At 39.6% G+C, this 27,998-nt stretch overlaps 1 protein-coding gene across 1 annotated transcript; it reads left to right on the plus strand.

Moving 5' to 3' along the window:
- The first annotated feature begins 4,442 nt into the window (after positions 1 to 4,442).
- LOC6030802 lies at positions 4,443 to 25,120 on the plus strand. The gene is made up of 6 exons (XM_038260054.1): positions 4,443 to 4,912; positions 12,247 to 13,092; positions 17,966 to 19,340; positions 19,414 to 19,642; positions 19,699 to 19,886; positions 20,751 to 25,120. The coding sequence occupies exons 2-6, from the start codon at positions 12,943 to 12,945 to the stop codon at positions 22,694 to 22,696; spliced, it is 3,888 nt and encodes a 1,295-aa protein (XP_038115982.1). The 5' UTR covers positions 4,443 to 4,912; positions 12,247 to 12,942; the 3' UTR covers positions 22,697 to 25,120.
- The last annotated feature ends 2,878 nt before the right edge of the window (positions 25,121 to 27,998 follow it).

The raw sequence follows: 27,998 nt of genomic DNA on the forward strand, positions 1-27,998 counted from the left end.
TTTTAAAACGATGATTTTATCACGAATTGATGCATAACTTAACCAACTTGTACAAAATGATATTCAAATGATCAATTAATGAAAACCATGATTTTTGAAGCTTCAAGTAGTCTAGAATCGAGGAAAAATATCCAAATAGCTCATACACGCTTTTCAAAATTTCATTCTCAGGTGTACATTGCTGGAGAATGTGTCACTAACATTTTCCCAAAATATGGTAGAATTTGATGAACTCTACTTTAATTGCCAATCGTTTGAAAATTGACCCAATCTCATCCCTTAGAGGGAGTGACATTGGGTCAAATGAAACTAAAATGCTGCTCATATACAACGATATGGTAAAAACAAGTCATCCAACAGTGTTTCTTGTTCGAGAGAATCGTATTGACATGCTACATTGTTTGAAGTAGAGATTTTGACAAAAAATACTAAAAGGTGATTTTGAGAGGTCATTTCTGGCCAAAAACGTATTTTTACTTTAGACTGCTGCCAGAATGACAGGATTTGTTCTAGGAATGAGATATTTTCAGCTAAGTCAGCTGATGTCCCTTGCGCAACCCTTTTAACAGAATTTAGTTCAATTGAGAAGAACCGGAGAAATGGTAAAATTCGTAGAAAAAAACACTTTGACCCAATCTCACCCCCACTTACGGTAATGCAATTCCGATTTCATTCGATTCTGATAAGATTTGATTAAACCAAAACTTTTTGTGTGATTCGTTTAGTTGAGGGTTGCAATTGTCCCAGTAAGATGTTCGACTCATGGAGAAGAATTTTAAGAATCGTTCAATTGAATTAACTAGCTTGAATTGAACCAGCCAACATATTGACCTAATTTTTTTATTCGCCTTTTAAATTAGGTCAATGCTAATTTTGGTTCAAGTTGTTGCCCCCCCCTCTTTTTCAACATTTTCCCGCAAAGTCAGGGGGCAATAAAATAATTATTACTAAAAAATTAAATTACAAAGAAAAAAAATTGTACAGCTCGACATTTTTAAAGTTGAAGTCAGAACAAGAATTGAAATTTTGTGAATTCCCTATTAGGCTGTTGGCCCTTATAGATTGGTACGAAAAATCTGGGGGTATAAACATATTTTTTCATTAAACTGAAAATTTTCAATGGAAATAGAAGTCTAAGTAGCTCAAAATAATCTAAAATACCTTTTTCTGAATTCTATTTCATTTTATTCAGCTTGTTTGGGCTCGTTTAAAAATATTTTAAACTATTGTGAAATTAAAATGTTCAGAACCGCAAAAGCATTTTTTCACAAATATATTTTTTTTGTTAATACTTAGATATTTTAGAAACTTGTGATGTTTTGCACTGGACTGGACAGGTGTAAAATGCATTTTAAAACACTTATTTCATTCAAATGTTGTAATTTTATTTTTGTTACTTTTTTTGCAAACCATGATTTTTTCGATTCCACAAGAATCTTTTGATATTTTGAAATGTTTGCATTGAAGTTTAGCGTTGATTCAACAAAAAATAAAACGTGATATTCAAATCAACAGAACGTTCTGTATGCCTTATTTTTCTGCATGTCTGTATCTGGTTATGTTAGAATGAAGTACCTTCCCATTCATGGCGTTCTATTAGGATTCTACCAGAGTTCTATCAGATGTGGATAATATGATATTATTTATATTTCATACAAGCCTTACCCGACAAACTTCGTTCTGCCTTTTTTTTGTTTGTTGACGTTTTATGATTTTTTGCTTATTCAGCCTCCTGTGATCAAAATTTGATTTTACGTAACTTTCTCCATACAATTTGCCGATGCTCCGGAATCGGTTCCAGAGTGGCCAAAGTGTCAATTAGTTAGCGTAAGAACCTTCCTTGGGCTTGTACGAACCCAACGCAACAAAAAGCACCTCGATCCGACGCTCCGTATTGAACTGATTCGCGTTCGAACAAAACCGTCGAAATTTTTTATATGTATAGATAAGATATAGATATAGCTTATTAATATTATTATTAATATTTATCCAATTTTTTGAAAAAAAAAAATCCAATCTTTGAAGGCCTGTACCGAGCTCTAGAATGCTCAAAACTTCAATGTTATATATACCAAAAGATGCGCAAGGATCTGGTTGAAAAGAAACGCTTCCGCGGCCAAAATGCCTCAAAAATTTGCATTTTTGAAAAATACATTTTTAAGGGTTAAATCCTATTTAGAATTGAAGGGAGGAGCGCCAGCTCCTGTTACATCCGAGCAAGCTCATATTTGGGGTTTGGGCTCAGTACGCCCACCGAAGGCAGCCCCTGAATGCCCGCCAAAAAGTCATTTTTGTTACATCCTAATATACACAAATTGTATAGAGCGTGGATGATTGCAAACCACTATCGCAAACAACAACATTAAAAATTGGAAAACATCACAAAAAAAATGATTCTATCCCCAAAAAAAAACATTGAATTCAATTGCAATTTAAGATTCGAAAATCTTTTACAACTAGTTAGCGTTCTTTTATTACGTGACGCAAAAAATCGGATTTCTAGACCCCCTCGTCCCCCTCGAAAAAAATCTCCACACAAATTTAAAAAAAGTGTATGGAGCGTAACATGGCCTCCGACCCCTCCTCCCCCCAACTGCGTTACGTCATTAAAGAACGCTCCCTTATTACAACAACGTATTGAATTTTTTTGAAACGGTTACTTAAAATGATGTTTCACTACAGAACTTTTACTAAATCAATCCAGATGTCGCCGGTTCCAATTCCGAGGCAGACGCAAAAATTCTAAGTGTTAATAGAGGTATTTGGTGCCCTCTCCCTTCACACTTATGATACCAGGGAGGCGGAGTCTTGTCGCAAAAAGAATGATACACGCCTGTGGATCCGTTGACGAAACCGCAAGGTTTAAGTCTCTGGAAGGCATCATCCCCAATGGGCCGTTTGGAGGCCATGTTTGTTTTAGAAAAACATTCAAATCTTGATTCAGAATGTTTCAATCAAAAAACGATTTTCTGTGTGTTGTTTGTAGAAACATTTTACATATAGTGATTATTTTTTCATTTCAATTTACTATTTCTGGACCTTGAATTTAGAACCATCATTGACAGTCATTGCCCCAAAAGTGAAGGACACCATCTACCACCTAAAGAGGGCCACATTATTAGGTGTTACGTCGATTCCATCACTAAATGAACTTGAGTTAATTTCATCGTAATAAAGGTAACAAATTTCTTTCAAACTGTTGGCAATATATCGATAATTTTGAGAAAAAAAAATCTAAAATTTCCGGGTCCCATGAATTCCCGGGAAATAGCAAAATTCAACTATCGATTCTCGGAAAAATTAAAATTATGAGAATCGCCATCCACTATCTACAGACCCTTTCTTAGAAACTAAGAAACCCATGGAGACGCTTGGTATCTTAAAATGATTCCACATACTTTAGCTCCGAATTGTGTTATGTTTAGAACTGATTTGAAAAGAAATAAAAATAAAAGTAATCCTGTATGTTGCAATGGTTCCAGGAAGTTAAATTTTAACAGATCATGACAAAAAAACAGGAGCATGCGATTGAAGTTTCAATGGACTTTAACCAGGTAAAATCTAAGCTTTCTTGTTTTGAAATTTTTGAATCTCTGAACGGTTTTTGTATCGTGTCCCAAAGAACAAAAACATCTATGCAAATTGTCAACCTTGGGAAAAAACAGTGTATAATATCACCCATCAAAGCTCAATTTTTTTTCAAGTTCTTCTGGTAGCACTATCTGCTTGCATAGTTGCATACGTTTAATTTCCCTAGCAACGACCCCGAAGCCAATCGTTTCGACAGCAGCAGCAAGTGCTGCCATTTAAGCTTGTAAGAATAGTTTGAGATTTGAGTGCTGAGGTATTCGAGATTAGTCCACCATTGGGTATCTGAAATTTTCGCAAAATTTCCTCTTTTTGTGACATCCTCATTTAGATTCCATATGGACTATTTGAAAAAATCGATTTGAACAAATCAACTAAATAAATCAACATTCTCGTTGCATCATCTGCAGTACACCCCTCACAAGAACATTCAATGAGCACGGAAATCGCTCTCCGAATTTCTCTTCTACCCATTGAGAGACATTTTGCTTGATGAGCATAATTGCAACGAGGCAATCGCCGTCGCGGTCCCGTCGTCATCGTCGTCATGTGTCGTCCGTACGCGAAATCTGCAGCCCGCCGAAGTCGGTTCTGTTCTGTTCCGCTCGCCAAGGTTCATCGTCGCTTCTTTCCCATTCACATGCTCATTCAGTTCGCGGGTTTCTTTGCTCGCGCGAGCTCTCTCTCTCTCTCTCTCTCTCTCTCTCTCTCTCTCTCTCTCTGTCAATTGAATTGGCACTGCTCTTCTCCTAGGAGTTCTTTGGTGGTGGTCATTCAGCATGTTGTGTGTTTGTGCACGAGACGGTCAGTTGCCTTTTGTTTGGCCACACCACTACTACTACTACTACTACCAGCGACTTGGACCAGTTGGTATCAGCAGCTGTACTAAGTGGTTATACGAGCGAATCGACGACTAATAGAAGTGAGTTCCGTGCGGCCCACACGCTGGTTGGACACTATCCAGCGGCAGTCCAAGTCTCGAGTCCTCGCCGTTTAGTTGTATCACGGCACATTTGGGAGGGCAGTTGTCGCGCAGTGTTGTGCCAAGTAATCTGGCCAAGAAGAAGGAAGAATTGGATGGTTGTCAACGAAGGCAGTGTGGCTTAATTCGCACTTTTCGATTCGACTGTGACCTCGAGTCGAGAGAATTCCTGCTTGAGATATTGCTTATCTGCTGTGGCGATGTGGTGCTGGGGCTGCTGCTGCTGTAGTGGATAGTGGGGAACAGTGGTCAACAGTGGGTGTGCAGAGCAGTGGTTGGTGATAAAGGTTACGGTTTGCGAGGCCAAAGCATACAAAAAGCACACACCTTCGTGCGGGTTAGGTTCGTGGAACAGATATTGTACTATGCTGTCGTGTTTTGATAAAGTGACGTATGCACAAGTACTAACGTTGTCACAGCACAGGGTTTAGATGAATTTACCGATATAGTACCGTGCGTCTCCTTTAAATTACTTCCTACTTGATATTCGTTTCATGGAGGCGCATGATTATTAGGCTAGAATCCAAATCAGCAACATATTTATTTTGGTTCTTTCTATGACCCAAAACATCTTCCCAAAATTTGGAAGCGATTGGTTGAGCCCCCAATTGGCGAGAAGCGATTGAAAAATCTAAAGACAAAAACACATATTTTTTCTAATGCAAACTCCCATACTAAGTTCAGTCGCTTTGCGGCAATAGGGGTTCAACCAATCGCTCTCAAATTTTGGAAGGTGGGTAATTCTCCACCAACTCACACGATATCGGAAAAAGTTGCCTCGATCACTCTTCGATTTTCGTGAAACTTTGCTCTTGGTCACTGATCATGAATCCGAGGTCCATTTTTCGATATTTAGTGACGGTGGGGCGGTACGACCCCTTTCATTTTTCTGGTTTTTGCCTTCCTCACTGAGGTAAGGCTATAATCCTGCTCTAAAAATGAACATTGTATAAAAACGTCGTAGACCCACCTTCATGTATACGGGTCTAGCTCATTTCCCCGAATGCCATTTCCCCGAAAATCATTTCCCCTAATTGACCACATCCCCGAATACCACTTCCCCTAATCAGCCACATCCCCGAATGCCATTTCCCCGAATATCATTTCCCCTAATCGGCTATATCCCCGAATGCCATTTCCCCTAATCGGCCATTTCCCCGAATACCATTTCCCCGAATACCATTTCCCCGAATACCATTTCCCCGAATTCCATTTCCCCGAAGTGACACTTACGCCAATTGCCGTTTATTTAAATTTAATTTTCCCGAATTTTCATATGGGACCATCCATAAACCACGTGGACACTTTTTTGGGAAGCTGTTACCAACCCCCTCGTGGCCAATTGCCTATACAAAAAAACTTTTTGTATGCTCGTCATACTTAAGTTCGACAATAAAAAATTAGGTATCGATTTTTTTTTTCCGTGAAATTTTTCCGAGGCCTTCGGATAAATATTATTTTATTTGAAATAAATCGAGTCTGGACTGCACTAGATTTTTTTTGTTCAATTAACATTTGTATTGAACCGCATAATTAGATGATGTTTTTGAGAATTTTGCAAGGAAATTTGTCTTTTTTCGAATTTTGTTCAAGAACCCAAAAATCGAACAAATAGGTAAAAAAGGCTGGTACAAACTTAATTTAAATTTAAATTTAATTTAAATTTTTCACCAGATCCCAAACCAGCAATGTGAATAAAATGATCAGTGTGAACGGGGTTCTGTACTACGAAAATCGCACGGTATGTTTTTTGAATCATAAACAATAACAAAACTTCTATTGCATTATTATTATAATGTCTATAAGAAAAAAGTATTTGTTTTCAGAATATATATAAAAAAAGTCTGTAAAAATATTTATTGTATTTGAATGAATAGTACCAAACCATTCAACACCCCTTCCCCCCCAAAATGCTACGTCTCTTTCGAATGAAGCCAAAAATTAAGTTGATCATTCAAGGCCAATACGAACCGTTTGGTTTATGTTATAAAAATTGCCATCATTTTTTTTAAAATGCTATTTCCCGAACGCGGTCAAGCGAAACGCCCGGTGCCCAGGAGCGCGCGCTCCAGGGCACCGGGCATTTCCGCTTGACCGCGTTCGGGAAATGGCATTCAGAAATGACTTTTCAGGGATATGACTAATCGGGTAAGTGGCATTCGGGATTGTGGCCCATTCGGGAAAATGGCATTCGGGGATGTGGACGATTAGGGGAAATGGGAAATTCGGGTAAACGGAATTCGGGGAAATAACTATTAGGGGAAGTGTCTTTTCGGGGAAGTGGCATTCGGGGAAATGTCCCTTCGGTAATATGGGTTTCGGGGAAATGTCATAGATTCGTATGTAAACTATGTCCGGGTCCATCATCCGACCCATCGTTGGTTAGGTTATTAAAAGACCTTTCCAACGAGTCCAAAACATTGAAGATCTGGCAACCCTGTCTGGAGATATGGCCACTTAAGTGATATTAATATACTTTTTTGAAGCCGGATCTCACTTAAATGTATGTAAACTATGTCCGGGTCCATTATCGGATCTATCGTTGGTTAGATTATCAAAATACCTTTCCAACGAGTCTAAAACATTGAAGATCTGGCAACCCTGTCTCGAGATATGGCCACTTAAGTGATATTGATGTACTTTTTTGAAGCCGGATCTCACTTAAATGTATGTAAACTATGTCCGGGTCCATTATCGGATCTATCGTTGGTTAGATTATCAAAATACCTTTCCAACGAGTCTAAAACATTGAAGATCTGGCAACCCTGTCTCGAGATATGGCCACTTAAGTGATATTGATGTACTTTTTTGAAGCCGGATCTCACTTAAATGTATGTAAACTATGTCCGGGTCCATCATCCGACCCATCGTTGGTTAGGTTATTAAAAGACCTTTCCAACGAGTCCAAAACATTGAAGATCTGGCAACCCTGTCTGGAGATATGGCCACTTAAGTGATATTAATATACTTTTTTGAAGCCGGATCTCACTTAAATGTATGTAAACTATGTCCGGGTCCATTATCGGATCTATCGTTGGTTAGATTATCAAAATACCTTTCCAACGAGTCTAAAACATTGAAGATCTGGCAACCCTGTCTCGAGATATGGCCACTTAAGTGATATTGATATATTTTTTTGAAGCCGGATCTCACTTAAATGTATGTAAACTATGTCCGGGTCCATCATCGGACCCATCGTTGGTAAGGTTATCAAAAGACCTTTCCAACGATTCCAAAATATTGAAGATCTGGCAACCCTGTCTGGAGATATGTTCCCTTAAGTGATATTGATGTACTTTTTTGAAGCCGGATCTCACTTAAATGTATGTAAACTATGTCCGGGTCCATTATCGGATCTATCGTTGGTTAGATTATCAAAATACCTTTCCAACGAGTCTAAAACATTGAAGATCTGGCAACCCTGTCTCGAGATATGGCCACTTAAGTGATATTGATGTACTTTTTTGAAGCCGGATCTCACTTAAATGTATGTAAACTATGTCCGGGTCCATCATCCGACCCATCGTTGGTTAGGTTATTAAAAGACCTTTCCAACGAGTCCAAAACATTGAAGATCTGGCAACCCTGTCTGGAGATATGGCCACTTAAGTGATATTAATATACTTTTTTGAAGCCGGATCTCACTTAAATGTATGTAAACTATGTCCGGGTCCATTATCGGATCTATCGTTGGTTAGATTATCAAAATACCTTTCCAACGAGTGTAAAACATTGAAGATCTGGCAACCCTGTCTCGAGATATGGCCACTTAAGTGATATTGATGTACTTTTTTGAAGCCGGATCTCACTTAAATGTATGTAAACTATGTCCGGGTCCATTATCGGATCTATCGTTGGTTAGATTATCAAAATACCTTTCCAACGAGTCTAAAACATTGAAGATCTGGCAACCCTGTCTCGAGATATGGCCACTTAAGTGATATTGATGTACTTTTTTGAAGCCGGATCTCACTTAAATGTATGTAAACTATGTCCGGCTCCACTTTCCGACCCGACGTTGGTTAGTTTATCAAAATACCTTTCCAACGAGTCCAAAACATTGAAGATCTGGCAACCCTGTCTGGAGATATGTTCCCTTAAGTGATATTGATGTACTTTTTTGAAGCCGGATCTCACTTAAATGTATGTAAACTATGTCCGGCTCCACTATCCGACCCGACGTTGGTTAGATTATCAAAATACCTTTCCAACGAGTCTAAAACATTGAAGATCTGGCAACCCTGTCTCGAGATATGGCCACTTAAGGTGAAGCCGTTGATCATTTTCGAAGTAAATTGATCATCACTATAAAATATTCTGTATTAAATTCATTTTAACGAATTTCAGCACCAAAAGGAATCAGCATGTGCCGGTTGTTGCCATTTTGAAGCCACTAAAAGAATTTTTGATCTAAATCAAATGTGCTTCAAAATTTATATAATTTTGTGACACAGTCATTGGCGTCCTAGTTGGCAATCATTGATTAATGACGATTTCCATAACTTTACAAGGAATGGGATAATCGTTACCAAAAGGAATCAGCATGTGTAAGGTTCTATTCTTAACAACTTGTAGAAGGAATTTTGTCAAAATATTGAAAGCGACGCAAAATTTATATCTTTGAACGAAAAATTATGACAATGATGGAAGTCTTCACGTTAAGTGATATTGATATATTTTTTTGAAGCCGGATCTCACTTAAATGTATGTAAACTATGTCCGGGTCCATCATCGGACCCATCGTTGGTAAGGTTATCAAAAGACCTTTCCAACGAGTCCAAAACATTGAAGATCTGGCAACCCTGTCTGGAGATATGGCCCTTAAGTGATATTGATGTACTTTTTGAAGCCGGATCTCACTTAAATGTATGTAAACTATGTCCGGCTCCACTATCCGACCCGACGTTGGTTAGTTTATCAAAATACCTTTCCAACGAGTCTAAAACATTGAAGATCTGGCAACCCTGTCTCGAGATATGGCCACTTAAGTGATATTGATGTACTTTTTTGAAGCCGGATCTCACTTAAATGTATGTAAACTATGTCCGGATCCACCATCCAACCTTTTGTTGGTTAGGTTATCAAAAGAACTTTCCAACGAGTGCAAAACATTGAAGATCTGACAACCCTGTCTCGAGATATGGCCACTTAAGTGATATTGATATACTTTTTTGATGCCGGATCTCACTTAAATGTATGTAAACTATGTCCGGGTCCATCATCCGACCCAACGTTGGTTAGGTTATCAAAAGACCTTTCCAACGAGTCTAAAACATTGAAGATCTGGCAACCCTGTCTCGAGATATGGCCACTTAAGTGATATCGATGTACTTTTTGGAAGCCGGATCTAAAAAATAGATGAAACTGTGTACAGCCATTGTTGTGAGGAAGGCTCCAACCACATAGGTGGATTAAGTTAGTTTTTTACTAAGACACGTTTTTCAGTGATTTGTAGCTCGCGACCGTTAAGAGATAGAAATTTGGTGTCAAAGGGACTTTTGTGTAAAATTAGACGCCCGATTTGATGGCGTACTCAAAATTCCGAAAAAAAAACGTATTTTTCACCAAAAAAGTTAAAAATTAGTTTTAAAATCGCTGCCATTTCCCGTTATTCAACTGTCAAAAAATGTGAAACATGTCATTTTATGGGAAATTTAATGTACTTTTCGAATCTGAAATAACCTAGAAGAGTCATTTTTTCATTTAGAACAAAAATTTTCATTTTAAAATTACGCGTTTTTTCTAACTTTGCAGGGTTACATTTCAATGTGTAACAATGTTCTACAAAGTTGTAGAGCAGACAAAAAAAGATTTATAGACTTCTCATGCAAAATTAGCTGAGCTTTCCAAAAAAATACTTTCAAAAGCACACGATTGAGTTTTAGAGGTTAAAAATTCGAAAAACTCGTCAAAAATGGTCAAAATCGTAACTTTTTCAAAAAACTTTTTTGTATAATTCTGATAACTCGTGAATACATGCAAACCCCTTATGTCTATGTATCAAAATTTTTGGTTTTGTCTGCTCTACAACTTTGTAGAACATTATTACACTCTAAAATGTAACCCTGCAAAGTCAGAAAAAACACGTAATTTTAAAATGAAAATTTTTGTTCTAAATGAAAAAATGACCCTTCTAGGTTATTTCAGATTCGAAAAGTACATCAAATTTCCCATATAATGGTATGTCTCACGATTTCTGACAGTTGAGTTACGGGAAATGGCAGTGATTTTAAAACTATTTTTTAACTTTTTTTGATGAAAAATACGTTTTTTCGGAATTTTGAATACGCCATCAAATCGGGCGTCTAATTTTACACAAAAGTCCTTTTGACACCAAATTTCTATCTCTCAACGGTTGCGAGCTACAAATCACTAAAAAACGTGTCTTAGTAAAAACAAACCCGAAAAATGAAAGGGGTCGTACCGCCCCACCGTCACTAAATATCGAGAAATGGACCTCGGATTCGTGATCAGGGACCAAAATAACCCCTTAGAGCAAAGTTTCACGCAAATTGAAGAGGGGTCGGGGCAACTGATGTGTGAGTTGGCGGAGAATGACCCATGCCCTAGAAAGAACCAAAAAATATGTTGCTGATTTGATCTGACGGATTTTAAATTTTCTCATATAACTCGATTCTACCCTAATGATAATGGGTTTTTCATGGATTTGCACAAATGCCTTATTTGAAAAGGTAAATATGTTAACTTTCTCAAAAATTAATTTTCAGGAAATAATAATTTGAGGAATTTTCAAACCTTTTCAGAAATCATTAAAAAATTCTAAATTATCGGTCAATTTTGTGCAAAAAGGTTTATTTATTAAACTTTAGATACCATCAACTGGGCGAATCGGGATACATGGGGCGATTTGGGACAGCAGTTTTAACAATGTTAGAGCACAATATTTTAATTTTTCTGGTTGTTTTCGGATAGAAAAGACTCAGACCAACAAAATGTGTGCATCCATTTCCAAACTTAAAACCTGTGAGTGCTCTAAACAATTCTGTCCCTATTAAGACTGTAGTCCCGATTCACCCCAGATGACGGTAGGTGATTTCATCATCTAAAGCTACTTTATTTTGAAATAAAAGTAACTGAGTTAACAATGTTGATTGTAATACAAAGAGGTTCACATAAATGACTTATATGCCAAAACAACAAACAAAGTAAAACACAGGGCAATTTTTCCCACCAAAAAAGTTAATATTTTGTTAAAAGTAAAGTTTGTATTTTGTCAATAATTAGTGCGAAGTACAAACTTTTCGTAGGTTTTCCGAAAGTTGGTATGATTCTGAATCAGTTAATTGCCCATGTTTACATAAACGTCCCATTTTAATTTGCCTCACTTTAGAGTTCAGGGGTTACGTAGATCTCGAAATTTTGTATTACAGAAAATTTATTAAATCCACTCTTAAATTTCGAACCCCTGAAATTTCATGAAGATATTGACATTGTCATGTTATGATTAAAGTATGTAACCGACGATATTTCTAACTGAAATATATTTACAACAAATATGAAAAATTCAAGACAGTTTTTAAAATTTCGCTCAACCAGCCTAGACTTGAAATGGTACGTACGTCACTTTGTCAAAATACGACCACAGCATACAATGTACGAGATACGTATTATTCTGGTTCCTCCTCTCACACACTTTATGTTCTTCAATTGCACAGGATGATGAATGGTCGCAGCGGTGTGCGTGTGCGGGCTCAAGTGCCTCTCCATTCAAGAGTATGCGTACTGATGTGAAAAGTAAATCGAAATAATGAATTAAAAATTCTTGAATCAATGACAGTGTGTTATATCATGCACAGGAGAGCAGAATCGACCAACACGCAGCAGCAGCGGGCATGGAGTGCAAATTTGCCGTAGTTTGGTTGCGAAGTGCGTGCGTGCGTGACAGTGACAAACAGTGACAGTCATCAGTGGTGGTTGGCGTTCAATGCAGTGGATCGGGAAGACTACGATAGGATCTCGAAGCTCGAACCAACAGTGTAAAGTGCTCGCCATAGAGAAACAGATGATCCCAGTTCTGAATGGGTCCACACGATAGTAAAGTGTCGCCATCTTGCATGTATTCGCGCAAATCTTCCTCTCTTCCAATTGGAATCAGTCGTAGTGTTGCTGTTGCTGCTGCTGCTGCTGCTGCTGATGTCGTCACAAATATCTTTTCATGTGTGATTTCTGTGTGGTGGCATGAAGGAGTGAATGAGACGACGGCGACGAGTTGGAAAATTTTGTAGCTCGTGTTTTGTCGTATAAAAATCAATGTTCTGCAAATGTAAAATAGTTCAAACGATGTCGTAATGCCTAGTGATTGTCGAATAATTATCCGCAGTGCAGCAGGAAATGTGAAAAAGGTTTAAAAAATGAGTGAAAACTTCGCGGCTGCTTCCGCCGCAAAACAAATGCCAATCGAAAAGTTGGTACGTGTTGGATATTACGAACTGGACAAAACGATCGGGAAAGGAAACTTTGCAGTCGTCAAGCTTGCATCCAACGTGATAACCAACTCAAAGGTAACATTTTGCTGCAAAATCATCCCATTTCATGCCATTTTTATCATTTTATGCTTGAATCGAACAGGATTTTGACAGGCAGCCATTACTATGTGCGAAACATCGATTTCGAATCTTGGGAAGTGATTATCACGACGACGACGAGCACACGCACACCATCAAGGTGCACCCCTTAATACGAACGACTATGTTTCGAACAGAAACGTCAAACGTTGTGTGTTTTGAACTATCCAAAACAATTCCATGTGTATTTTGATACCGACCTGCAAAAATGCAATCGAATATGCAATTGATTTTGCTATTTCACAATTTAAACAATGTTTTATAAACACGTTTTTCCCAATTTCTTTCCACAACACCTTCATGAGTATCTTTGTATTCATGCTAGCGAAGGCAGCATTTAGCAGTGGAATTTTCCTACCGACGATTTGACATAATGAAATAGTGTTGAACAATGTGGTGACGCAAATTATGAAACAAATTTTATCTCCTCGTATGTCTTCCCCTTGCGAGGGGATTATGTTTGTAGAGGAATTTTGATAACTAAATAAAACGTTTGGGACAATCTGATTCCGATTATTTTTGAATGTTCTCTAAATTGTTAGCAGCCATGCGTCTCCATCATAGTTGGCTTTCGTTGAACATGGAGACGTAAGGTTGTTTGATGCAAGTTGATGCAAGTTGATCTGTTGAGTTCGTTGTTTGTCTTGGTTGAAAATTGCCTGAATTAAGTAGACAACTAAAAAAATGTTGACGATACAGGGTTGTGATCAACTGATTTCGGAAGGCTTGTATTTCCCATTTTTTCTGAATCTTTGTAGGGATTTCCAACAACGTTGTTACGAGTTGGTACTGAACTTCAAAGAAAAATCAATTTCATCGATCTAAATATTTAGGCAAAAGCATGTTCGATTGATAATAAATTGATATATTGCTCAGTATTGAAGAAAATGTCACCAGTTCACAAAATTTTAAAGCTTATAATCAACTCAATTTCTAAATCACATTAAGTCGGTTAATAACCAAACCGTCTCAGTTGAAACAAACTATGGTAATGACCAAGTCCTGCAAAGACGGGGGTATTAATACATACATACATACATACATACATACATACAACTCAATTTGTAAACCACATTATTTTCTTATAAGCTATAAATGACTGTTTTCAGACAGGGTGTTCTGGATATTGTACAATTATCTTTCAAAAATTGCATTCGAATGGTTTGTTTTTTTTTTTTTTATGAAAGTGCTAGTTTCTAAAAAATCGTAGACTGTGATGAAAGCGTCGTCTTGAATAATTTTCCGAAAAAAAAACTGCCCGCTCCGTACAAGGGGGGGTTTATTTTGTATTGTATTGAAAGTTTCTATTGGTTTATGGATGGTCCTTACAATACATAAAAGCTAAAATCTAACTTTGGCTCTATCTACTATTGACTAACTAAATTAACTTCACGCATTCATCGAGGTTGGCTTTAATATGAATACTTTATAATTTCAATGATTTCTATAATTGACTATTTTTATACATCATTAATTGTTATAACATTCCTTGATTTTTCTTTGAATTATGTGTCATTTTTTATCTTGCTTGTTAAATAATTGTTATAACACAACTTGACATTGTTAAAGCTGTTTCCTGTAAACGCTTCAAATCGACTGAATTGAATTTTAGTGGATTCACTGCCAATAAATAACATTGTAAATTTCGAGTACAAACGCTATGGAATTATCTTAAGCAAACATGTGCAACCAGGTTTGTGTATTGTTCGATAATTAAAGACTATTCTTAAAATAAACCGTGGTTTGCTGAAGCAAATCTTTATGTTGTTAAATTTTTTTGTAAACGTTCAAAAGTTTAAGAAATTGCGAGTTTTGGAATTATTACACTCAAAGATACCATTTGTTAATTTAGATTTTCACATGCATTACATAGCATTTGAAATTTTAAATGAATAAACATATTTGTATGGAATTTACAAAGAACAATAATTGATAATTAACTTTGAACTGAGGCAAAACTAAAAAAATATTTAAAATTAGCAAATCGTTCGGCCAGATCAAAAAGCAATTCAATGTAAAAAGGCTGCTATTTTCATCCTTAAATTTCGTACAAATCCGTATTCTACGAAAAAATCAGTACCAAAATCCGGCTTGTTAAAAATTTGCGAAGAGGCACGTAAATCTGTACATTAAGGAAAAAATCCGTACAGTTGGTAACCTAATTCTCGAATTTACAATTTTATTTATTGGCAAGTAATTCACTGAAACTCAATTATGTCAATAAGAGCGTGTTTGGCAGGGAGTTTATATCTTACATACCATGTAAAAAAAATGAAGCGTGTTTTGACATTAACCTCGAAAATGTCGAGTTGTTCATATGTATTGTAAGATCAAATGAGATAATTGTGCGAACCGGGCAGTTTGAATGCTTGTAAGCCACAGGGAAGGAGAATTGTGATTTTATCTTACAATAAGCATTAAAATTTCATCAATGTAATATAACATTAACAATTCATAGAAGTTATCAAAGTATCATAAATAAAAAGCTTAATTAAGAGAAAATTTGTGCAAAATAAAAATCGTTGAAGGCCTTTTTTAAATTGACGATTGATCTAATCTTTAATATCTTTAATTTTCCATTGTGTTCAATGCAAAAAGACTAATCGTACTTCTATTTATAATTTATTTAAAATACATGCTCTATGGTCAATGCGTTGCTTTTTATTCCTTCCATCCAAAGTCAGTTTACTTGCATCCCAAGTTTTGAATAATCAATAATGTGCCGAGTACTCCTTGCGAATTATTTCAGCAACCGTGGTTCTAAAGCGACAACTTTTTTTTTATTTCCCTGGTTATTTCTGGTCCACTTTGCCAGTGGAAGGTGGACACATATATTTCTTTCCTCCTTGAAAACGAGGCTACTCGCGCCTCCCTGGACAAAAGCCTTCAAGGATGCAGGATATCAATATGTCGTACACTGTTTTAAGGCACAACCTATTTTGGTCACATTTATGTGCGGTGGATTTATTTAATCCTTTACCAAGCATGAATCACTATCATGTCGAGAATTTCAAACATTTTGCAAAACTTCACAGCATCACTATTCAACAGCACGCTAACAAATTCGTAAGTGTGACAAACTTAAATTGCTGTTAATGAATGGTGATTGGCGTCGAAGAAGCTCAGCACTCCGTTAAGTGATATGTGATTTAAAGAGTTTATTTGGTGTTGGCAGAGAAAACAACGCAGAACCAAATCCTCACTTTAGACGCGTTTGGCAACGAGATCTAACTTTTAAATCTGAACTGTTGGGTCAAACCTTTTAGGCCACTGTTGGAGCAAGCAACCTTGGGGTAGTTAATTTACATTTGTTACGCTCAATGTCAGGCTGAGTCCGATTTGCATAGTGGGAAGGAAGGAAGGAGTGTCAAAAGCATGCCTTTTTCAATTAGGAATACTCTCTACATTTTATAAAACAACAAAGAGAAATTTGTAAAAATATATTCGTTCTAAAATCAACTCGGAATTTTATATAAGAATTTCACACTTGACTATGATCCGATACATGGTTTGATAAAAGTAAGTAAATCTTTCCCTGTTCCTGAGGGGAACACCCTTGAAGAGTATCGGGGCCTGCATTTACAAAGCGGATTCAGTGGCAGTTTTCAATTTAACTAATGTTAACATGTTAAGGTTAATGTTAACATTCCATAGGTCGCCTTCCTAAGGTGTCGTTGATAAGGTCCAGCTTGTGACGATGCACTACTTGCCTTTACTAAGCAATCGAATCCAGAAAGAAACGATCACCAGTTGTGTTGGTCCGAGCCGGGATTTGAACCCCGATCTACCGCTTACAAGGCGGAAGCACTTTGATCATAAATTACAGCCTTCATAAAGTGTTTTTGACTGTTCCAAAGTAATAAATAGCTCAAATAAAAGTGAGCAAGCAACTCTCCATTGTTGATACATCTGAAAATGTTGATTTAATATCGGAAAAAGTGATGAGAATTGGTCGAACGGCTTAGAGTGATTAAAATGGGTATATTTCCCCTATCTCTATTTTGTTAAATCTATGTAATTTTTTGGACAAAACATTTTTTTAGCCAGGAAAACCGTGCAAACCAAACAATTGTTGTCACCAGAGTTCAAATCCAAAGTCACCAAAGTTTGAAACTCAACGTGAACTTGGGTTTGTGTTCGAACATCCGCACAAAAGAGAATCGGAAAAGAGTTGCTGTTTGGACGCGGGTGACAAAATTTAAACAGAAGTTCAAACAATGAACGGTTCGGCCAATGACTGATTCCAGGTGTGGGAGTCGTCTCCCTGCTATAAAGACAAACAACACACCAATCCAAGCCTGCTTCGGTGGCATCGCTGGCGGTAATTGGACTCGCAATCCAAAGGTCGTCAGTTCGAACCCTGGGGTGGAAGGTTCCTTGGAGTAGAAAGAGGTTTGGGTGCCATCCCCATTCAAGCCTTTGGACTGCTAGGTTCGAGCAGAAACTTGCAATAGAGACCACAAAAGCCCTTTGGGGTCGTTAATGTGGATGGTTTGGTTTTTTTTGATCTTATTATAATCCAAAAGCTACGTGGAGTTTGTTGTGAAAAATCAAAGCCTAGCTTACTTAACCCATTTGGCTTATATTTGGTACTATGTTCTATCTAAGGAATTAAAAAAAGATGTTGGGCATATTGGTATCATCTCATTGTGTATCGTTATCAAATCAAACAGTAAACACTACTTCATAACAACATTCACAAAAGGACGATTCAGAACTAATTTCTTTCAACTTCTTTCCTCATGGCGGCTCCCGTTCTTGTGTCGTCATGCCGGTCATCGCAACAACAACGGCTCGAACGATATAATAGGTTGCAATTAAAATAATCGATAAAACATGTCTCGACGAGGAGAACCTGGCGAAAACGTTTCGCGAAATATCGATACTGAAGGTGTTGCATCATCCGCACATAACACGCTTGTACGAGGTCATGGAATCACGTAACAAAATCTACCTGGTGACGGAACACGCGGCCCGGGGTGAAATTTTCGACCACCTGGTCGCGAATGGGCGCATGAAGGAGGAGGAAGCGGCCCGAATCTTCTCCCAGATTATCTCCGCCGTGGACTACTGTCACTGTAAGGGAATTGTCCATCGCGATTTGAAGGCGGAGAACGTGCTGTTGGATAACGAGATGAACGTTAAGCTGGCGGACTTTGGTTTCAGCAATACCTTTTCCGAGGGAACTCCGCTGCGAACTTGGTGCGGTTCACCGCCGTACGCGGCCCCTGAGGTATTCCAGGGTGTCGAGTATGACGGGCCAAAGTCCGATATCTGGAGCTTGGGAGTGGTGTTGTATGTGCTCGTTTGTGGTGCCCTCCCGTTCGATGGTGCAACGTTACACGACCTGCGGAGCGTGGTAGTCGCGGGCAAGTTTCGCATTCCCTTCTTCATGTCGCAAGAGTGCGAACACCTAATCAGGCATATGCTGGTCGTGGAACCGGAGAAACGGTATGCGTTGAAGCAGATCGCCAATCACAAGTGGTTGGAGATGTATAACGCGATTCCGATGCTTGACTCGGGGCCTTTCATACCGACGGAGAGCGCCAACCTGGACACCATTGTAATGACCCACATGTTACAACTCCCTGGACTTACGGCCGATATGATCGCACAATCTGTACATGAGAATCGGTTCGACCACATTTATGCCATTTACTATCTGCTGGTGGACAAGTTGAAACAAAAACGAAAAGAGAAGAACCGACTCCAGCATCACGCCAGCCTAGCGTACTCACGGTCTCGGAAAACGAGCATTACTACCGGCGTTGTAGATCGAACTGAGGTCATCAAGAATGACTCACAAGAGCGACTAAGTCCACTGACCAGTTCGGGATCAACCATCCTAAACATGTCGGCTGGACTTGGTACGTCGGAGGAGTTGGAAAAGTACGACCTTGAAGCGGCAAACTCCGCCAAGACACCCGAATCTACCGACCATCTGTTTCCGCCTACGTGCGCCAACGCTTCGGCCAACACTCGACGGCACACCGTGGGACCCGGTGACGTGGCACACGAACAGGCCCTGGCCAATCCAAACGCACCAATCAACTTCAAGACAACTGAACAGCAACCTCCGACGCAGAACGTTCCCATCAACATCCCGATGCTGCAGAACCAACCGATTCACAACCTTACCATCAAGGATCAACATCTGCTGAAGCCTCCAATGGTCATGGGCGCAAGTGAGTATGCTCGAAATTTCGTCTCTCAGCTCCAGTAACAATAACTCGATCTTCCCTTCCCTCACTCTAACAGGTGCCTTCGGAAGACGCGCTTCGGACGGAGGAGCCAATCTGCACATCTTCTATCCAACAACGCCAAATTTCAACGAACAACCGGTCGGTGAAGCGATCTACGGAAGTCAGGCGGCAGCCCACGCCGCCATGGCCGCAGCCGCCGCCGGTGTTGGTGTGATGGGCGACCACCCGATGCCAACGGTGTGCGGAGTCGACGGTCCGGACGATACCAGCGACGAGATTCAAAGGTAGATTTGTGGGATTGCTTGCTAAGATAATTAGGAACGTTATTGTTTGTTTTTAGGTACATGCACGGTCGGGGATGCACGAAGCGTCATACCGTCGGTTGCACCGATGATCTTTCGGCCGGAAATCCCGGAACGATGGAACCTCCCCAGGCACACTCACCAGCGCCATCCACGGCCGCTGCCGCAGGAGGTGGAGGTCGCACTCGGAGAACTGGTCTGCTCACCGTCATGGAAAGGCCGCCAGGTAAGCCGATGGAAACCTTTGGCTACATAAAGAAATACACAAATTTTCGATGTAGACGCAGAAGATTTAAAATTTTGCATGCTTTGTACATGAATGCGATATCCGTTGATTTATTTTACTTAATTTTCGTTTTATTTTATTTCTTTTCGTTTGATTTTGATACGTTGTTCGATGTTGTAATACCTTTGATATCTGAATTAAAACCGTGTAGTGATTAGTCCTGATTTGGTACGCGAAGTAGAGGCACGAATGAACCGCAACTACTTACCCCCATCGCTAATGACCGCACCGCCGTCAATGGCCGCTCCACCGCCGGCGCACATGTCCTCCTCCGTATCAGCAGGGGCAGTAGCAGCAACTGCACCTCCTGCGAGGCCAACGACACTAGCGACCACACCGGCGATGGTCGCTGCCGGCTTTGCAGGTTTGGGAGGAGGCTACGAGCAATGTTCGGTGATGTCTCCTCCGTCGTCGTCGTCGACGGCGGCGGGGGGGTCTCTCGATGGCATCCCCAACGGCATCTCCCCAACAGCAAAACGCTCCCTGCACTGCACTGCAAAACGTTTGTAGTAGACGCTATGCTAGAACTTGTAAACTGCCCACCGTACAAGAGATTGGTAAGTAGATCGTCTGCGCGCTCGCCTTCACCATTCGTCACGTTTGTCTCCGAAGAACTAACCTCCCGCGCCGGTGGCAGCTTTTGTGTTGGGCGTCTCTCATCAACTAAAATGACTTCGCTCGATCTCTGTTTGGTAGATGTAGTGCTTCTATAGATGATTTGTTTTACATTTCTCATACTCTTTTGGACTTTCTTTTAGTGTTTAAAGTGATACGCTTCTAATGCTAGTCATCTACCTCCCACAGGTCGCTACAGTCCGGTGCGTCGAGCTTCTGAGGGCTCAAAAATCAACACACAATTCCAAGGACCATTCCAGGAGTGCCAGCAGCTCCAGAAGGGCCTGAACGTTGGCACTCAACAACGAAATTTGCTTATCGCACCAAGTCCCCCGCTAGCGGACAACTCGGTGAGTCTGCCGGGCTCGCCAATGCACTGTAAACCATTCGAGGACAGATCTCAGCAGGATATTACACTGCCCCAGGACATGATGCTGTCGTTGCTGCCCGGTTTGGAGAAGCTTGTCCTAGAGAAGCGCATCCAGATCGAGACGGCCAATAACATCATCAGCACAAGAACCGTTCCGTACGAGGTGCGGCAACAGTTGGGCCTGTTTGCCCACGCGGTGATGCCGGATCTCGGGTACGCGTTACAGCAGCAGCTGCAGCACAGTCAGAGTGTCTCGCCCCTCACGGCCAGGCCAGGCACGCTACATCCTAACAACATTGCCGGTAATAGTATAGGGGCGTCCAGCTTTGGCTATTACGGTGGTTTGCCTTATTCACCCTTTGGGACGCCTGGGGCTGTGCCGGGGTTGAACTTTCCCGGAAGTAGCAGCAACAGTGGATGCCCATCACCCGTATACTACAGCGAATGTCCCTCGCCAATCCTACCCGGACCACCGGGAGCGCAGACAGGTGGTGGTGCCTCACCGATGCATCAGATCACACGGGGTTTAAGTATTATGAACACTGGGGGTAGCACAACTTCGGCTGCCGGCGGTTCCATCACTCGTGGAACCAGCGCAGCTTTTCCAGTATCTTGCAATGAACCTTTAGACCTTAGCATGGACGTAGTCAATAGTGTAGAAATAGATTATCATAGGAACAGCTACTCGATAAATCCAGTCGGCACCGCCGGTGGCCCATCATCCCTTAACTATTTTGATATGAAAAATTTTAGCCTTATGCCGCCGCAGCAAATGCGTCTTGTAGCAACGCCCCCAACTTCGCCGAATCTTTGTATCATACAAGAGGAAATACCAAACGTTGCCCCGTTCCAGGGTGGCGTTCCCTACAAGAGCCAATCGGCTGGAGGATCTCCAGAGGACTTGAGCTTTCAACACACCCATCCCCAGATCTGTCTAACGGACGTCCAGGGCAGCGAAATAACCCTGGTAGCGCTGTCTGACTCCAGCCACGACAGTGATGATTCGCTCAACTGTCAGAGTTCATCGGGGTTGGGTTTTCAGGGTCTCCTTATATCCGAACCTTCTAGTGATATGCCCTCAATTACGCGGGGCGTGGGCAGAAAAGCTAGTCTCGAAACCGAAAATAACTCCACGTCGACATCGACCAAGCTGGAAACCGACACGAGCGAATCGTATGCTCGTCGAGGCAGCGACAAGTCGTTAGGTTTTAGCGACGATAGTCTTAGCAACGATTCGAACCACTCCAATCTTTCCCCTAGTCAGGAACCGTCCGCCAGTTCAGGGTTCAAGAGTTGCGACTCTCACTCCGAGCAGGACGCTCGCCTAAGCCCTGACTCCCTATGCGACACCAAGACCCTCACGGACGAGTGTTACGAGCTGCCGTTGCCCCAGGAATGCTCTACGCTGGACTCGTCCCGAATACTGGAGATGGTCAAGCGACGGATCGACTCCAAAATGCCGCCCATGGGTTGTGTGTTCAACGCTGCCAAGACAGTGGACGCCACTGACCTCGGTGGTGGACAACACAGTCGCAGCAGTGATCATGCCGTAGACCACGGAGCATCATCCTCGTTGCCCGTCGGCGGAGACAGTTCAAATCTTAGCCTAGAGTACTCGGGGGGTTTGCAGATCGAGCTGCAGGTGTTCGAGGGTCGCATCAAGGACAGCCATAGCAGCAAGGGGCTGAAACTGCGCCGTATTTCCGGCGACCAAAACGAGTACGGTAAGTTGTGCCAGCAGTTGATCACGTCGCTGACCGTCTGAAAGTATGGGAATCGGCTGACTGCTTAAGGAGATTTTATTGTCATTTGCGGGTAAGTTGATTTTACGTTAACAGGATTCAATCTGATTTTAGTGCTTTTAGTTGGCACGACTTAAACCAGCAATTTTTGGACTTATTTATTTTGCCGAAAAATAAGATTACTCTATTATCCCTAGGAGTTCCGAGTGGTACAAATCCTCCCCATCACTCATGAGCATAGTTCGGTTGGGACGCAGAACTTTTTCGATTTGAACCTTTTCTGCTTTCCCTCTCCTTTTTTCGCCTAGTTAGTGAAGGTGCTATTACACTACGGCAAACATACAAACAAACTCGCACTTTTTGTCAACTTGCCAGAGTGCCTAAATTATTTGTTAGCCTGGATTTGTTTGTACAAACGTTAGCCTGCATAGTTTGAGAGTGTGACAAACACGAAAAAGTGCGAGTTTGTTTGTTTGCGGTAGTGTAATGGCTCCTTGAGTGAACATGCAAACCAAAATGCGTAAGTTTTGGACTCAATAATAAAATTTTCTGCAGAAACTGTGTTTCTGTGCATATTGAGTGAGTGTTGCCGAAAAAACGGAGTGGGCCATGAAATTCATGAAGGATTGCACGGTCACGATCCGTTCCAAGCCTCGGATGATTGAATCGTCAATGAGTGACCAGTGCTCATCGACCCGATAATAATAATCTTTGGTTGTCCTATTCTCTATACGAAATATAAAAAGACATTGTGACTCGTTTTAAGAAGATTTACAATGCTACTTTTTTGCTTTGCTTAACCTGACACTGTTTACCGGAACAGTTATCTAAAGATGTTTCTTTTAATTTTAGAGCTCGGAATTTCATCTTTAATTGGATTTTTTTGAAGCCAAAAATGTTGTATACACAAAACTTTGGAGTGTAAATTGCATCATTGCAATGTTATGAAAAAAGTTAATGCTGGTAATTTTAATGTTTTCAAAACAAGGCAATTTGAATAAAAGTAGGATTATGCCATGCGTCTCTAAACATTAACATTTGTAGTGAACATTTTTTGACTCTTTAGTACTAAAAAATACTGAAACAATCAGTGAACTGGGGTACTCTAACAATTCTTGCAGCGATTCTTTTGCTTGCCATGCATGATCATTGTTTCAATGATTGCAAAATTATATTCAGGAATGACGAAGCGCAGGAATCACATTCTTCGGTCGGTTATGTTGTGTTCTTTCGTTAATCGTAGAGAAAAGTTAGTGGTATAATTAATTTAATCCGTAAGTTTGCGTCGTAAGTTGTAAGATTGGAGCTCAAAAATTATTCGTTGTTACAAAAGCCTTCGGAAGGTAAATTTGCTAAACTTTGTGATTTCCATTTTAGAACAAGAAAGAAAAACAAGAAGAAAAAAAAACAATTAGTTAAGTCTTTTCTAGTGCAATTAAAACGATCAAAAATTTACATTCCAAATGAATAATTGTAAAAACAACTACAGAAACGAGAGTAAACTCTGAGTTAGAAAGAGAAGAAAAAGCAACACGTCTGCTTGAGAAGCCTTCCTTTGTAAATGATTCCATGCATAGATGTTTCGTGTGTATCAAGTCGTGACTTTCTTTTCCTGTTATAACGAGTTTTACCACTCACATAAAGAAACATTCCTGCAATCGCAAAACAAATGAATAAGAAAAATAAGAGATTAGGGAGGATGTTCGCATTTCACAAAACGAAACAAAAACTAAAAATCCTACTGAATGTAATTTGGGTGCGACTTTCAGTGGTGAGCTAGGAAAGCAAACTGCAGCACAATTTTTTAATAGACGCTAAGCCAAATAGTAAAGGAAAACCCGTTCATGAAAGTTGAAACCGCGCTGAACTGATTAAGTAAAACAAAAAGGCCATACCTGTCAATGCAAATACCTCCAAAACCCTCCCGCGCGCACACGTGAGCATGCAATCACGTGCAGAGAACTGTTAGTTTTTGTTCACCTATTGTGTTGTTAGTTTTTTTCCCTTCATTTGCTCTACCGGTTAGCATCCGATGGTTTGCCTACATCTGCAAATGCCATAAGAAGTAAATATTTAATGGAAAGTACATACGGACGTGCAGGACAAGAGTTACTAATTTCAATCTTTCTTGCTACTATCATCAAACTACCACAACTAAATTATGCAAAAATAATAACAACAACAACATATTAGAAATGTAGCAAATCAAAAAACAAAAGATACAAAAAGGAACACATTCAAATGTTGCCCTGTCAGTAATAACAGACAAAATCAAATTTTCATTCAACACTTGGATAACTGGAAAAATATTAACTCCCGCAGAATAATTAAGCTGTTTCAAATCTTTCAAGCATGTAAATATCATAATATTGAGGAAAAATTATCATAAAAAGACTGCTGTGATTTTAACATAAATAAATGAATAAACGATAAAATGATTCTTCAAACGGTGATTATACTGTTTTTCATCCGAAAATTAGTCCATGTATGGAAATCCGAGATGTAACCAAGCCACGAAGCCGAGTGGTATTGCTTTCACCTCGTAAGCGATAGATCGGGGTTCAAATCCCGTCTCGGACCAACACAACGTGTGATCTTTTCCCTTCTGGATTCGATTGCTTAGTAAAGGGAAGGTAGTGTATCATCACAAGCTCGACTTTATCAAGACACTTTAGGAAGACAAATTATGGAATGTTAACATCAACATTAACATGTTAACATTAAGATATTTAATAAACTGTCACTGAATCTGCTTTGAAAATGCCGGCCTCGATACTCTTCACGGTTGTATTTTACTTTATGGAAATAATGTCCATATAACGTGAAGACTTCCATCATTGCCATGATTTTTGGTTCAAAGATATAAATTTTGCGTCGCTTTCAATATTTTGACAAAATTCCTTCAGCAAGTTGTTTAGAATAGTTCCCTACACATGCTGATTCTTTTTGGTAACGATTATCCCTTTCCTTGTAAAGTTATGGAAATCGTCATTAATCAATGATTGCCAACTAGGACGTCAATGACCGCGCCACAAAATTATATAAATTTTGAAGCACAATTGATTTAGATCAAAAATTCCTTCAGTGGCTTCAAGAAGGCAACAACCGGCACATGCTGATTCCTTTTGGTGCTGAATTTCGTTTAATTGAATTTAATACAGCATATTTTATAGTGATGATCAATTTTCTTCGAAAATGATCAACGGATTCACCTTAACTCAAAACCACGGCTAGGGCGTGATAAATAAACAACCATGCGTCTCCGTAAAACTAGTCATTTAACCCTTTCAGGCCTGAATTTTCAAAAAAATATTTTTTTAGTCGATGATGGGAAAATGATTCTTATGACCATACGAAAATTATAGGCTAGTTTTGGAAATTTTGATATTTGGGTCATATATGACCCATCAGGCTCGAAAGGGTTAAATGAAGACACATCATACCCAAGGAACAATATATTTCAGGAGTTCTACAAGAGCTCTTTAAAATATCCAGAGCATATCTGGTTGGACCGCTCTAGGATAACATTTTTCTTCAAATCTTCGGACAAGCTCTCAAAAAGGCATTAGAGTGTGGTGCACCGAGATTTACGATTTAAACATTGCCGGAAACAGGTATTGTCGGCAAACATTTTTATTAATCCTCTGTGCCTACAAAGGATTGACAACTAAATTTAACTGTTTTTTCAAGATTTTTTTTTGTAAGAATTTAGGACCCATTCAACGATTTTCATTTCATTCATTGCATTTTTTGGATTGTTTTGACAAAAACATTAGTGCAGTATTTAACCTAAAGCTAAGCTAATTCAAACGGTGTTAGAGTTTACTGGTACACGGGAGAACAAATGGAGCAGGGGAAGTTACAAAATATCCTTCGAAATTGCTAAAAGGTGGGGGATAGTTAGAGAAAATGAGGTAATTCTTATTCTAATATAGTTTCCGTAACATGGTCAATGTATCCAGTTCAGTATTGTGATGATGTTTTGAACATCTTTATAAAAGCAATCCACTTTAACGACCCCCGGGTCTTTTGTGGGCTCTGTTGCAAGTTTCTGCTCATTTCCAGGCGTCCGAAGGTTATGTGTGGTGAGTCACCCAAAACCTCTTTTACGCAAATGGACCGACATTTTACTTCCCCATCCGATAGAAGACCAGGAGGATAAGGCGGGAATCGAACCCGCGCCCCATAGCAACTTAGGGATCGGCAGCCGAAGCCGCTACCCAAGTAGCACTCATAACTTGTCGACTGTTGAATAATAGTTAGACAGCTGTTTTGGATCAACATACGAGAAAAAATGTCAACGTTAGTTAAATATCAGTTTGTATCACTACTTGTATAACTGACTTATGTAACTCATGAGACGTGTGCCATACAAGTGTTAAAACACAGTCAACTTTACTCTTTTCCAACTTTTACACACAACATAGGGAATATGCACTCGCTCCTAACTCCATCCAATTTGCTGATTTTCACTATTAAAACAATTTATTTTGGAACACTTTTAATAGAAACTTACTTGCTCACTTCCTATTAAGCTATTTATCACTTTATTTCACTCGAAAACACTTTTTATGAGCTGTAATTGAACGTCCAAGTGCTGATATGCCAAGATGCTGTTCCCTCAATGTTTGACTCGAAAACAGTTTGTTGAATAAAAACAATATTGCACTGTTTGTTTCACTGCTTATCCAACATTGTCATGTGACGGCATCTTCTGCAAAATGGACGTGGCCAACCATTCTATAAATAACTTTAGGTTTTCTCGCTTTGTTACACAAATGTTATCGGAGAATAGATTATATAACTGATGCTCAACATACATATTCAACTTGACATTGCGTGTTGTATAGTGGTGTAAATTTGTACATGAGGAATTTAGAGTTTCAATAATGTTTATTCATTGAAGATTACAATAGTTTTGATTGTTGACCGATTCATTTGTGAACATATCGCTGGTAAAAGCTACAACAATTATCAGCTTATAGAGTTTATGATAGAGAAAACGACAAATCAAAATCAAACCGATTTTCAATATTATTCCGTGGTACGGTAATCGAAATGACAGTTGAAACGGTTTGTTATAACAAAGTTATACAATGGAGTTATAAAAACTGCCTTGAAACAAACTTATATAACTTCAATTCCAATGACAGCCTTCGTTCTTTAGCTAACAAAACAGACAGCAACCTTCTTATTGACTATTAGGTCAGCTTATTTACTATGAAGCCCCGTGGAGCAATGCGGAAGAGCGCCTGGACCTGCCGTGGAGATAACAACAAGTCGTCGAAGTCGTCGGATCGAATCTTGGGAAAGAGGAAGTTCATC

The sequence above is a fragment of the Culex quinquefasciatus genome, chromosome 3, assembly GCF_015732765.1.
Source record: "Culex quinquefasciatus strain JHB chromosome 3, VPISU_Cqui_1.0_pri_paternal, whole genome shotgun sequence".
NCBI classification, from domain to species: Eukaryota; Metazoa; Arthropoda; class Insecta; order Diptera; family Culicidae; genus Culex; species Culex quinquefasciatus.